We start from the raw sequence: 14,881 nt of genomic DNA, 5'->3' as shown, positions 1-14,881 counted from the left end.
TCATTTTGTCTTCCCAGCAAACAACAGAAATGTCTTGATAGTGACATAGATAAGGACTCAGATTATTCAGTATAAATAAAAGCTAGAGTTGCAAACAGCGCCGAGGGGCCCTACATCCCGGTGCATGTTGGGGTGTGTTGCAACCGTGGTTGATGGTGAACTGTGCAGTGTGCTGCAACACAGACGAGAGACCATGTAGAGCCTCTCAGTACTGTCATTAAATCAACAATATTGTAGCACTTTGTATATGTGGTAGTGCTGCTAGTAGACACTAGGTGGCCATATGACAAAGCAAGATGCTAATGTATAGAGGTGATTAGGGCAGGACTAATATGTATCATATTAAATTTAAAGCAGATAGTATGTGTCATGTTAGGGGTTTTATTGGCTTCTCACATTAGGGTGCGAAACAGCAAAACCATGAATGACATTTAAATACCTAGAAGGGCAGACCATGATCATGTATGTGAAATACAAAGCAAATCAGAAGTTTCATAAGAGTATTACACTGACTTCCTGTCAAATGGCGAGATATTGAAATGGTCACAATGACCTGTGAAGCATCCATTAATGAAACATCTCAGAGTTGAGGCCTTTCTTTTAAAATCTGAGCTTGATGGGTTCTGCACACTAAGAGGAATTTTGAAAAAAGCCCATTTGTTTCACTTCTTTTTGTAAATGGGGGTGCTTTGATGTCATGTTTGTGTGTAGAAGTGTTTAGTCTGAATCTGTTGTCTTGACAGATAATGTTGAAGAACACAGAGTAATGTAAACAGAAGTTATTACAGATAAAAGTCATTTAGAGCCATAAAAATGCTTTATTTTGAAATGGAGGTTAAGCTGGTGGACTTCTTGTTTGGATTTAGGTATGGGTCCTATAGTTTTTTTGTAGGTTTAGTGATGATGCATATGCAGACCAAAAATCACCAGGCTAGGCTGAATGCTCTGAGATGGGCTCATTGTTGGAAGTGATGAAGAGCAAAAAAGCATAATTCAAACATTGGTGGTAAGATTGTGGCCAGACCTTATGACAAACACTCAAGCTTTTGATGAGTTTGTAACCCAACCTGGTCTAATATCAGCAAAAAAAAAAAAAAAAAAAACCCGGAGCCATTTGGATAAAATCTTTTGGAATAGTTCATTAAAATGTGAGACTTTTAAAACATCCAAAAAACTTTAAAAAATATGGACATTTACCCTTTATGATCTGACTTACTGTACACACTTTTAAAAGACAGTATTTTTGTTTTTTGTTCGTCTTGATTTGACATATATGTGTACCAATTGTAATGTATGTAGAAGAAACCAGTGAGAGAGGCTATTAAAAAAGGCTTTTAGGGGCCGTTGTGAGATGGTTATTGTTGAACAAGCACGAAACCACAAGAATACTAAATTTCTTGCCAGGACTGATATGTGTGCAAATTTTGATGAGTTTTGCAGCATGCTAAAGCCTTCAAATTAGCAATTCATTTGACAGATGAAAAAAAAAAACATACAGTTTTAATCAGGTCAGTGGTCAAGTGCTAATTAACAGTCTCCATCCCTTCTCTTGACATACTAAAGGTCTCTCATGGTAGACCTTAGAGCTTAGTTATTTTCACACTACACACTTACCCTCTGCAGTGCTGTGTGGTTAATGTGATGCAATTAATGAGAAAGGATTACTATTATGGCAAAGTCTCAGTTTTTCTATCAAGTACATGAACTTATAGCTGCATTAGTGTGGCAAAGTCATGCGTGATGAAACAATCAGATACACTGGAGAATAGTGCTCTGAGGCAGAACTGAGAATAGATAACATCCAGTATGGGAATGTGGCTTGAAGTTGTGTAGTCCTTACACGTGCAGCCATATGCATTATAGTCCTCAAGGAGAACAACCAATGTGGACTATGCTTGTTTGTCTAGAACTCCCTTTCAGAGATGTAGCATGACATGTATAATTTATGATAAAAGGTTTACACACTGCCAGGTATGCAGGACCTGGCAGCACTGGCTGTACACTTCAGAGCTTTCGCATGAGTGTGAGAAAATGTCGCCCACAACCCTCTCCTTTATAAACACTTTATGATTTCACCCACTGAAAGTTACATGTGCATACAGTTCTATTAGTACTACAGTGCCTATAAAAGTATTCACCCTCTTGGATTTTTTACCCTTTTATTGATTTTATAAATCCATCATGGTCAATATAATTTGGCTTTTTTGACCAAAACAATTACACAAAAAAACCTAGAGTCAAACTGAAATCAAATTTCTACAAAGTAATGTCAGTCAGATAATATGTGGATAGGTCTGAATCAGGCTTGCACACCTGGACACTGCAGTTTTCCCCCATTCTTCTTTGTAAAACTACTCAAGCGCTGTCAGCTTTCACAAGGATCAGGTATGAACAGCCCTTTTCTTGTCTGGCCAAAAATTTTCTGTTGAATTGAGGTCTGGACTTTGACTCGGCCACTCAAGAACATTAAAGACCCTGTAAAGTGAAATCCAAAGCGTGTCTTAACACACTAGATATGTTGGAATATGGTTACTGTAAACATGTGAAAGCACTGAGATCGACATGTGACTAAATTCTGGATTTATACGATTAGGAAAGTTTTTCACCTCTTTCCTGACTGGGTCCAATTTGGGCAGGGCAAATATGTGGGCCACTGATGTCACCGGCTCACAGTGGGGAATTTCCCCGCCCCTCTAACACAACGATATAAAATCAGAGAACAGTTCAACTCAGATCAGTCTGATGTTAGCTGATGTCACTGCCTTCATAGAAAGTTTACAGTCAGTTAAATGATGTGTTTTTGTTCATTATAAGGTAAATCTGCCATCCTGACAGGATTGTATTTCTGGTAAGTGGGCGTGGCCTAAGCTTATTCAACAGACACCCACTTACCAGACTGGAGCAGATTTTATTGCCTCATTTTTTATGATTTTGAAGTTTAATTTAATAACTTTAGAGATGTTTTATCTGACTGAAATTTGACCAAGGGGTTCATACACAGTGGCCTGTCATAAAACAAACCTAGATACAGATGCATTATCACTTTACAGGGTCTTTAACCTTGCAATTTTGAACCATTTCTGTGTAGCTTTTGTTGTATGCTTCAGGTCATTATCTTGCAGACTGAATAAGATTGTCAACCAGGATTTTTCTGTATTTTGCTGCATTCATTTTACCCTCTACTCTTACGAAAATTCCAGGCCTAACTGCTAAGAGGCATCCCCTTGTCTGATGCCAAAACACGTTTTCTCCCACATGTATTTTGGTGAACTCCAGTCTGGTTTAATGAGTTCTCTTCAACAGTGGCTTTCTCTCTGCCATTCCTACAAAGCCTTTACTGGTGAAAAACCTGGGCAACAGTTGGTGTATGCAGAGACTTATTCATCTCAGCTGCTGAAGCTTGGAACTCCTTCAGAATCATCTGTGCCTTAGTGCTCTCTCTCACTAGTCTTTTTCTTGCACGGTCACTCAGTTTGTGAGGACAGCCTGATCTAGGCAGATTTACACATGAGCCATATTCCTTGCATTTCTTGATAATGGTTTTAACTGAACTCCGGGGGATATTCAGTGCATTGGCAATTTTTTGTATCCATCCGCTAACTTATACTTTCCAATAGCCTTTTCTCTGAATTGCATGGAGTGTTATTTTGTTGGCATGCTGTAATGGTAGCCAGGAATACAGATTAATCAGTGACTAGACCTTCTAGATACAGGTGTCTTTATATTACACTCACTTGAGACACATTCACTGCACTCAGGGGATCCCTATTTCATTACTACTAGCACCAAAATTCTATTGAATCAGGTCAGTTCATTCACATGTTTTTTAACTGACATTTGTTAGAAATTTGTTATCACTTTGACATGAAAGAGAGTTTTTTGTTGTTGTTTTTTTAATAAAAAAGTCAAATTTTATTTTACTATGATTGATTTAGGAAATCAATGAAAGGGTGAAACATCCACAAGGGCGAATACTTTTATTGGCACTGTACAAGGCCTTCTCTTTACTGTATATTTATAATTGTTAGGAAAACTGTTGGTTTATAAAGTCTGTTTCTTAACATTTACCCCATTCTTCTCCAAACAATGTACATTTAGCATCACAACACTATTTTCTAGGAACTGTCTGCATAAGCTTTGCCAAGTTTTTGTCATTTCTCATTTCTGCGGTGTAACCATTATGCTAATGTTTCTTTCCACAGAGAGATTTGTCCTCTCATAATTGATGAGTGTATTGTAATTAACCACAATGGCTAGAAAGGCGTTATTAAGTTGATCTGTATTTATTTTTTGCCCTGGGGGGGATATAACATGGGCTCTGGAGTTCCCCGGATAATGACTGCTGGAGGAGGGTATTATAGCTAATCATCATTGTGCAGAGCTAGGGGGATTTGATTTAGCACACCTCCAGACACTGTAAAAGCAAGAGGGCTGGTTAGGGAGGGCTGTAAGGATTACTTCAGAGCTGAGGGATATAAATATACCCCCTCAGGGAAGGATTCTTCCTGCCAGAGAGCTGTTAGCCATGTGGCTGTCTACGCTAAGGAAGTTTAGCACAGGGTTCTTAGCATATTCACACATACTGTAGGAGCCATATGGACGTATTTTGCATGAGGAGAGGTGTTCATAAATGTGATGTGCTAAACATATTCCCACTTAGCCATATGTTAGAGAAGAAGCGTAGAGGCAGAGCTGGGTAATTAGCGCTGATGGTGTCTGTGTATGCATGAGCAGGAAAAGGGGCCCACAGCAACACAAACAGATTATCCTTGATGTGAAAGTCTTTCTGGCACATTTGGAAGCATGCTTATGAGAAAAAAGATGGCTTATTAATTGAGTTTCCTTTTTATTCATCAGTGTGATATTGATTACTAGCACACATCTGGAATTACTTATTAAATTTTTATGTTAAGCCTCATGTTTAGTGTTTGGTTGCAGGTTTCTCCAGCTGAGATCTCAGCCCAGCGCTCGTCACAGCGTGAAGAAAAGACAGCAGCAGCATTATTAAGAGGGATACAGTATCAGCAGGTGGAGCCGGGGCAAGCTTCAAGAGCAGTCGATCACAGCAGCTCCTCTTTTCCCCTTTAAAAGCAGAAAAAAGTTTAATAGGAAGAGAGTAGGCTGCTGGGTAGATTTTCTATAGAGAATAATGCACTCATCTGAGGTTGCAGACTTTCAAGTATGATAGGCTTGTACAGCAGCCAGAATGATAATATACAGCACAGAACTAATGTGTTTTCCATGGCAGATAATATCCCTCTTTGCTGTAATTTTCTGCCTCATAAGACACTTTAATTCATGTCTCTGTGTAATGTTTGCATCTAAGTTGTTTAAGAGGAGTTTATTTGTGCATCTGCAGGCTTCAATTGCACAGTTGTTACACAACATGTAATGATGACCATGTGTCGTTTACTGATCTCTGCAGAGCAAACTAAACCCACTGAATGTGACCCCTCCAATCCGTGCTGTGGACATGGACAGAAACATACAGCCCCCGTCAGACAGACCAGGCATCCTTTACTACATCCTAGTTGGTAGGTTCATCACGCACCTTCATTGATTTAATACATTTTTAAGGCGTTCGGTTCAGTCTGCATGTCATGACCTGACTCCTGAATGTTCATTCTGGTTTTCTCAGTGGTGTTATAAAAACTCTGACTCCAGATCTCTGAATATCTGACTTTTTATTACAGGTCATCCAGCTGCATATCGAGAGTATTTCTCCTTAAACCGAACCACTGCAGAGCTGCGTGTTCTGCAGCCAATCAGCAGGGACTTGTTTCAAAGGTTCACACTCATCATCAAGGTAAACATCATCTGATTTGACATTTCTCACTTAATAATGAAGGAGCAGAGCTATTTTTATTTTATTAATGTTGAGAAGATTGATTTTTATCTAAATGCAAATGTTTCTGTTTGAACATAGTGTGAAAATTGACCACTGTATCTTTTATTTAATAAAATTGTTGGCATGAAAAAGCAAGTCCCCTCTTGGCCTTTGGCCTTTACACGGTGAGTAGGCCAAATCCATATTCACTTGCCTGAAGAAAAGTCCAGCTAGGGTCAGTCTCAGCTGAGGGTTAATATATACCATATTTTAGTAATGAATAAGCAAAGAATGGATTTAGAGATGTGTCTACGGTGTGTCAATATTCAGGGAAAATTTGATTTTTTTTTCCTCGACTGAGTGTGTCTCACTCTTGAACCTATGTGCTCTCTCAGTTCTTGCTCTGCTTGCTTTACATAGACATTTCAAATATTTAAAAGTTTCTCCCTCAAACAGCTTATTCCTCTTTAGACATCATTGACCTTAAGACAGAACATTTTAGTTTCCTTTTAATCTATAAATCAGTCAAACTTTGTATAGCACTTTTCAAACCACATAATGTTGCACTAAATTCTTGATATACAAACAAGTAAAAAACTAACAAACATGACACCCCATCCCCCATCCATGCACATTGTTAGAAAATATTTTATAGATAAAAGATAGGACAGCTACAAACTATGGAAACCCAATTTTTTATTCACAAATGTTACCACAATCATAAATAAGATAATCAAACACTTAAAAACACTCGGGAAATTATGCTCATACAAGATAGTAAAACAAAAAGGCTAACTCATCACATGGATGTAGCTAAGTGTGTAGAGCAGACTCCTTCAAGACCTCACTAAACTGGTCCCAGCACATATTTGGTGCATGTCCCTCCCTCTCTCCCCATATTTCCTGTCTCTTCAGCTATCCAATCAAATAAAGGACAAATGGCCAAGATGGCAATCTTTAAAAAAGAAAAGTTAAATCAATGGAATATGATTTAAGATTATAAAATGCAGGAATAACTGTATCAAATATGTTAAAAGGTAATTAAAAAAAACATACTTCAGCAAAATATGCTTAAATAGGATTACAATTCAGAAAAGATACATGAGAAATAATATAAATATAATACAAAGGATAATTCAGTACAAAATGCTGAAATAAGATGATAAATAGCTAATTATTGTATGCTAAAATTAGATGAGCAAATGCAAAAGATAATTTATTAAAACATGCAGAAATAAGGTAATTAAATGTGAAAAGATAACATAGCTAAATATGCAAAATTAAGATTATACTTGCAAGATAATTTGCAAAATCGACTAAATAAGATCATTATTTGGGCTGTCGAAAGATTGAACATTTTAATGGGTTTATTCTCAGGATTTCTGTCAGGATTAAATCAACCTATTTCTAGCATTTAAACATTCCTGTATTTTTCATTTTAAACTGGTTTGTGTCATTTTATATTTTTCTACGGTCTTAAACCAAGGGGGAGAGACTTGCAGTTTGGACACAGACCTGCTTTTTTTGGTAGGTTGAAGATTTTAACCTGAACTTAAGTACAGAAAAATGAACTTGTAATGGACTGAAAAAGAAGTTAGTTAAAAGGTAAATGATTGATAACAAATGCTTCAGATATTGTCTGACTTATCCACTGAGCTGTCTGTGAGTTTTTTAAGGTGAAATGAATCAATAAAAGCAGTAGTGAACTTATTTGACATCACTTTGGCTGCTTTTAAATACGGTTTAAAAGATAAGTTAAAAATACATTGAGGGAAAATTCAGTAAAATATACGTAAATACGATAATAATTTATTAAGGATACTCAGTGAAATGCTCTAAAATAAGATTTTAAATCTAAGATAATTCAGTCAAATGTGTTAAAAGAAGATAATAAAACATCAAAGATAGGTCATTTATCTATATTAAATTAAGGTTTTAAAACACCAAAGATTTTTCTGTTAAAACATGCTGAAATAACAGAAATCTTTTTAAAAGATGATCCCTAAACTAAAACAAAAAAATGTAACTAAGAAGTTAAAAAACAAATCAGTCAAAAGCCAGGCTAAAATGGTAGCTCTTCAGTTTGTCAAAAAAAAAAAAAAAAAGAAAAAGTCGGCATTGCTGCCCTTATGTCTGCAGGTTGGTGGTTCCATAGACCGGAGCTGAAGTGATAAAAATAAGGAAATAAAAAGATACATAAAGCATTGAGCTGATAGACGCAGATTGGACGCAGTGTAATTAATAGGAACAGCTCAACTGATTAAATGGTTCTAATGTAGGATGTTTGCAATCATATGATCCTTAATGTTCCATGAGGGTCTGGAAGTGGGGGACAGCGGTTAGTTAGAAGCTCTAAATCAATCTGTATGCTGCAATTATCTTCAGAAAATTTCTACATATTGAGGAAGATAAACAGAAGTTCAATATCACAAATTTCTCTGTCCTTCAGACCTTTTAGTATCTTGCGGGACACAAAGGTAGCTTAAGAATTTAAAATGTTTTCATTTTTGCACTTTGAATGCTTGGCATATTCATAAACAGCCAAACTTGGCCTTTTTGGTAGCATTTCTGGGTGCAGAAATCACTCCTTTCCTTCCATGGGGAGTTCTCTGCTGTGAGAGTGTGTGTGAAACTTGTTTTACTTCTACTAATGGATCTTGATTGTCTTTATCAAGAATTAGCCACTTGTAAAATGTTGATTTTCTTCTGCAACCTCTGGACTTTATTTTAATCAGACATCTAATTTCTGCACTATTTTTTAATGTCCATATAAAGTTTAACTCATATTTTAGGAACTTAGGAGTGCACCCAACCCACTCCATAGATAACCTCAGTCCTTGAGGCCATTAACCTTATCTTCAGCTGCTTTTGGAGATGGAGCTGAAAAAGATGTTATGATTTATGGACTAAGCAGGGAGATAGGCTGCACTCTTGTGAATCCTAATTTAAAGCAGAGTCAGGGATTACCTTGGTGCAGAGCAGCATTGAGCGGATGAACTCTCCATCCACCCATCACTAACCTCCAGACACCTTTGAGTGTTTCGTAACGTGCTGTTTATGGGACAGCGAGGGAGCAGAGAGATGAGAGGAAGAGCTGATTTCCACTGGAGGAAGGAAGGCGAAGAGAGATTGATCAGATGAGAGGCATTTTTGCATTTCTGCTGGAGGACCGTGTATAGCTCGAGGAAGGGAGACGGTTCAAAGAGGGAGCAGGAAAATACCGAGATGATAGAGGAATATGTGTGGAGGCCTTATCTACCTGAATCATACTGAAGGAGGGGAACCATTGCTGAAGGACTCAGAGGGGCAGGAAAGTGAGAATTAGACTTCGGTATCTGAAGTCTGCTGGATGCGGACGGCTATATTATAAGCTAATGGTGATGTAGCTAGAGCATATTCCAGAAAACACATCTGTTGTTGTTGAAAAGTAATGATGGAGCCTGATGCAGCCTTATCCAAAAAGAAGACAAGGATGAAATGAAGATAAGTGACAGAGGCAGCTATGATGGAGAGAAAAAGTCTGATTAAAGAGGAAGAAAGGAAGCAAAGAGGTACAGAATAACCCTTAAAGGATGATAAAGCCAGGACAGGAGAATGAAGACTGAGTGATAACCAGTGACTCTTTCTAGCCTCCTGCAGGCTGTGTGTGCTGTAGCAGCAAAGCTCAGGTCATGTAGCACTGCCTTTCCAGAAATAGGGACACCGCTAAAGAGCTAAATCACCTGGGAAACACTGTAATTCCACACCTCGTTTTTTCCCCCTCTCACGCAAAAATGAGTGTGTGAATGTGGAGAAAAAGCAGATAACACATCCTGGCACATAAACGCTCGTATATACACGGACACACTTTGTCCGTCATTGACAGCACCGTCCTCTCGGGTGTTAGAGCGAGCAGATTGGATCACTGGGTCAGCAGAGTGTGGGCGTTCTTTATTATTGCAGAGATAAGGTAAGAAGATAGAGGATGTTTGGGAAAGATAGGGGGCTATAACATGGTATAGATGACAATGAGACATGTGTAAACCTCACAGCTGAATGTGCCTGGACTCCAAAAGAGGAATTACGGATTTTACCTTTAAATAAGGTAATGTGAAATGTTAGTTGTTGGTCATGGCTTACATCCTCTCTCTGTTGTTATATTCAAAGCTGTCATGTTTTTGAAGTCTTCCAGTGTGGGAGGTAGTGTCACATACAGTATGTACATAGGACGGGAGACTACAGCCTATTGGGTTGTTCTTGCAGGGTTTCTGTCACATGAAACTTGGTTGATAGCCTAGCTTTCTGTTTTTTGCACTGGCAGAATAACATTAACCCTTTATGGTGCAAGGAACTATACATGGTTGACTCCCTATGTGGCCTCCCCTCTCTGTGATACAGTAGAAATAGAGGGATTTTTCTCAGCCAATCAATGGAGATCAATCAACGTCAGTGAAAGTGACATAATAACATCTAACCGATGGTCCAGAGTGTCTCAAACTTCCTGTTTCCTCCAGAACTCAAGAAATGCACTTATCATCTCTTTTGGTCATAAACAAATGGGTCTAACTATGGTAAGAAGATGAAACTCACATTATGAAGGTGATTAGTAGCGCTAAACGTTATGATAGGTTTTGTCTGTGTCGGATTTTTAGCAGTTGCTGCTAAAAATGGAGGAATCATATTTTGCCATATACTGTATTGGTTTATCCTGTGAGACAAGGTCCAGTATCTTGTGTGCATCTGTTGTGGTTTCTTATCATGTTAACTACCAGCAGGAGAAAAACATATTCCCAACTTTTGTGCAACTTTCTACTAAAATCGTTACAAAAAGTTTCCAAAATTTCTGGCTAGTGAGTTTACAAAAATTGTCTTATTCCTTTGATTTGGAGCTGGAATCAAGGCCAAGTTATTTTTTTATTTGCTGGTCATTCTTTCGGAATATATGGGTCCTCTGGCTCCTTTTGTTTTTCATACTGACAAGTTTCCTGTTTCACAGAAAAGGCCTACAATAACATGATGATTATAGTGCTTAATCCACAAACAGAAACCATAACACTACTGATGTCAAAAACCATGTCCCTTTTCTTCAGATTTACTCTTGTATGTTGTTCTATTATTGGGGTCTTTTTCATAATATCCTCACGAGACCCAAGCTGTTTTTTGGAATATGACTTCCTTTAAAATTATTAGAAATTTACGAAACATAAAAAACAAATTGTCTTAAATTTCCAAGACATTACCAAAATTTCTAGTGAAAATTTTTTAACATTTTAATGATGAATCTCATAAAACTACCCCAAATTTTCCACATTCCCAAATGTTTTTTTCTTCATGACAAAGCCTACTGTTTTAAATAAAATTTTCCCCAAAAGATCCTTGAATTTCCAAGGTTTTTTTTAAAGCAAATTCCTTCCAAAATTTTCCAGTCAAATTTTAAAAATACTTTTACAAATAATTTTACACAAAATTTCATTGAAAATGTTGGAAAATTTTACACAAATATTCCCAAACATCAAAATAAATTCCTTTATTTTTCCATTTAAAAAAATCAGGAAATTTTAAAGGAAGTTTCTAGTGGTTCCCAAAAATTCAATAAATAGGAAATTCAAAAATAGATTATTTTCCCAAATTCCCATAAAAGTTACAAAATAAAAGTGCACTGTGTGGTGAAATATCCACTCTTCTGTTATCTTATGCCATTTTACTTCTCAATATATATTGATTTGGTGTTTCTTTCTATAATTACTCTGCTATAACATGCTTTATGAGAATGTATCGTATGTATCAGGTTTTTTTTCTTTTTGTTTTGTTTTTTTTTAGGGGGGCATGGGTCCCTCCCAGAGATGTTTTCGTCCATCATACTCCATTTGAATGCTCTTTTTTATGCACTCTGGGTTCCTTTTTTACATTCTAAACCCTCATCCTGTTTATTGAAATCATTTCTGATGTATACACCACATTTTCTTGTGCCTCAGGGCCCCTTGATGCACGAGGCCCCGGGCATTTTTACCTCTGCCTAATGGTAAACCACCTATATGAAGATGTAAAAACATGTTCTGTGGCTAGAAAATGGCATGTCTGTTTGTGAAAATTAAAGTACAAATGAGATGTTAAGTTGCCAACTGGGATTTTATATCAAAACTCTTTCATTCCAGCTCTCAAGCAAAACAGGAACCATGTAACAGAGTGTAGACTGAGTTTGCACACTCAGCAATGTAGAAAATTGCTCATTTACCAGTTAATAGTTAATTGGTTAATTCTGGCACTGGATCAGTTAGCTGGTAATGTTTTTTTTTTTTGTTTTTTTTTTTTAATGTTTTATTGACCCTCTCTCTATAGACGGTCACTCACTAGATAGAGTAGCAGGAGCCACAAATGACTGTACCCCCCTTCCAAATGACGGTATTTGTGTTAAGTGCTCTGGTAATTACTGAGACCTAATCCTAAGTGGACCCCTGATTAAATTTAGTCAGTGTAGCTTTTTGTAATTGAAATGACACAAAGAGGAATGAAGCCTTTCTGGCTTTGCCTGTGTAAGAATTAGTAAGTGGGTTACTCTCATTAACTAAATTATAATTTGAACTTTTTAATGCATTTCCAGTAGAATTGCTTTAACCTCTTTTCAGTACAGGCAGACTTCTTCTTTTTTTTTTTTTTTAATTAAGTCTGTTTTCTCCTTCCCAGGCTGAACAGGACAACGGTCATCCCCTCCCTGCCTATGCTGACCTCATCATTGAAATCTTGGATGAGAATAACCAGGCACCGTATTTCCAGTTTGCCACCTATCAGGGCTATGTGAGCGAGTCGTCCCCCGTTGGTACGACTATCTCAGCCAGCGCCAACCTTACCACACCCTTGGAAATCGTTGCTCTAGACAACGACATCGAGGAGGTAGGAATCAGGCTAAACTCACTGTTACCTCTCTAAACATGTCCACCAATGCATGTCTGCACACAGACACAAAACGCCTGAGTGCATTGAGTAAATATTGATCCCAGTCCCACATTTATTCATATGCTTGTGTTATGTGTGCCCATAAGCTTGGAGTCATTTTCCCTGCTGTATTTTTTTTTCCCTCGTTGTAGCTGGTTCCCGGTGATACACCTGTAGGTAAACGTTTTGTTTGTGGATGTCGTGACACACACTTTCTCACACACACACACACACACATTGTAAAGAAGGGATGTCCCTGTCAAGTTCTTTGCTGCTAATCTCTCCAGGATTATTAAGGATCTTCTGATACTGTGGCTAATCCAGTATTGTATTCCTGCAAAATAAAGCAGCACTGGACACTGGAGGTGCAGCGGATCACAGAAATGATCATTCAGATGATCACACACTTTGACTCATGGAACTGAAAAAGGAAACACTGAAAATAGTACTGAATCAAGCAGCAACCTCCAGTGTTGAAAAATAAAGCCCCTGAAGAAGTGCAAAAAACTGCAGTTCCTCTAGCATCTAAAGGCTGGGTCCAGAAACCTTGAAAGTCACAAACAAACACATTAAGAAGGTCCACTACAAATAAACATGTTTACATCAAAATGATTTAAGTCTGAAAAGCTCCTATCTTGCTCGAACATAGTTCAAGAGTTGATTTTTCTGTAACTCATATGATCACATTATATGAAGGATAGAATTTACACATAAAAAGGGGTGTGGCCAATTTCACTGCTGGGTGCTTTGTAGCTGTTTATGAGGAGGCCCAAGGCCTGCCTCTGTTTGACCTTTTTGCCTGTTAAACAAAGAAAGTGTTAAGTACTTTTCAAACAGGATGAGTTTAACCTGTGGACCTCTGATAGTTTGTGAATGACCCCCTGATGTCAGTGGCACAGGATAAGTGAGGTATGTAATGTACTCAACTTTACAGACATTTCTGAAGCAAAAGTTGACCATCCTGCTTGCTAGCATAGGAAGGGAGATGTCTAATGTTAAATATGACCCTTTCCTGTTCATTTGAACAGTTTTTATGCAATTGATCCCGTTGATTGTATTCTGTGCTCTAAAAATTTTGGTTTGCATCCTAATCGCAGAATGTTAAGCAACACGTTTCAAATTTCAAACTGTGTTATGCATGAAATATGCAGCTAAATGATATTGATGTAAGATCATGCACTTGCAAAGAGAAACTGTAGGAAGCAGAGCAGGTGCATTTTGCATATGAAGAAAGCAGCAGTGTGAGCATGCACATTTGGACAGCTGAGTTTGGATGAATAAGATTAGTAAAATAAAGCCTATTTTTTTAACCTTTTTATCCCCAACATTACAAATACAACACATAAATCTGTTTTTATCTATTGACAAATTGGCTGTAATGTACAAAATTATTTGGATTGCCCCTTCAAAAAGGACAGACTTTGAGATGCTAGGCTATATGGTGCCACAGATGAGTACAGCTGCTCCGCGTAACTTAGGGAGTTTTAGTAAAAATGGCCAACTAACAATGATGGCGTAATTGTATGCTTTATTGAATATTTTTGTTATGTTTTGGTTTTAACCCAAAATACTTAAGTGTTTGGCACTATTTTGCAATGAGTGCTTTGGCTACTGGTTACTCTTCCGCCTCAGCGTACCTGAGCAGCTGTTTGCATCTGCGGTCTCCTTAAAAAAAAACATCAACAAATCAAGCTCAAACTAGTTATTTAAGCTCAGTTTTCCACTTACTAACAGCTGGAACAACATTTCAGAGGTGAATATATTGTACCAACTGTGGCTTGTCTAAGTATTAGCCATTAAAGGAATAAATCAACAGCTATACCAATACCTGGATGACAAATTTTTGTTCAGCTCTTCTTGTCAGGGTCAGTTTCTCCAATTTATCATCAGAAAGTTGAAGAAGTTTAGTAAAACACCAGCATTCAATTAGGCAGGGAACTCTGGATGGGGAGTGACGCAGGCTGCAGGCATCTGTAAGCCGCTATTCTCAATTAGAAACGTCGTGAAGAAGTGTTGTGAAGTCCCACTCATGGGCTGACACTTTCCACATCTACACCACCAGTCTCCTCTAAAGTTTCTTTCCCTCTATGTCTTTCCGCTGAACCTGCATCTGTTGAAGTTCCTCTGTGTAGTCATAAAAGT

General features: G+C 37.7%; 1 protein-coding gene across 1 annotated transcript in view; it reads left to right on the top strand.

Moving 5' to 3' along the window:
* The window catches only part of pcdh15a (protocadherin-related 15a), a 340,713-nt gene that overhangs the window by 141,177 nt on the left and 184,655 nt on the right, over window positions 1-14,881 (top strand). Inside the window, exons 9-12 of the mRNA XM_041789646.1 lie at window positions 5,426-5,534; window positions 5,694-5,806; window positions 12,491-12,697; window positions 12,892-12,912. Coding sequence (XP_041645580.1) covers window positions 5,426-5,534; window positions 5,694-5,806; window positions 12,491-12,697; window positions 12,892-12,912 — 450 coding nt within the window. The remainder of the gene's footprint in view (window positions 1-5,425; window positions 5,535-5,693; window positions 5,807-12,490; window positions 12,698-12,891; window positions 12,913-14,881) is intronic.

Source organism: Cheilinus undulatus, linkage group 6 (genome assembly GCF_018320785.1).
Source record: "Cheilinus undulatus linkage group 6, ASM1832078v1, whole genome shotgun sequence".
NCBI lineage: Eukaryota > Metazoa > Chordata > Actinopteri > Labriformes > Labridae > Cheilinus > Cheilinus undulatus.
The sequence above is the reverse complement of the archived record's forward strand: the minus strand, read 5'-3'. Positions and strand labels throughout refer to the sequence as shown.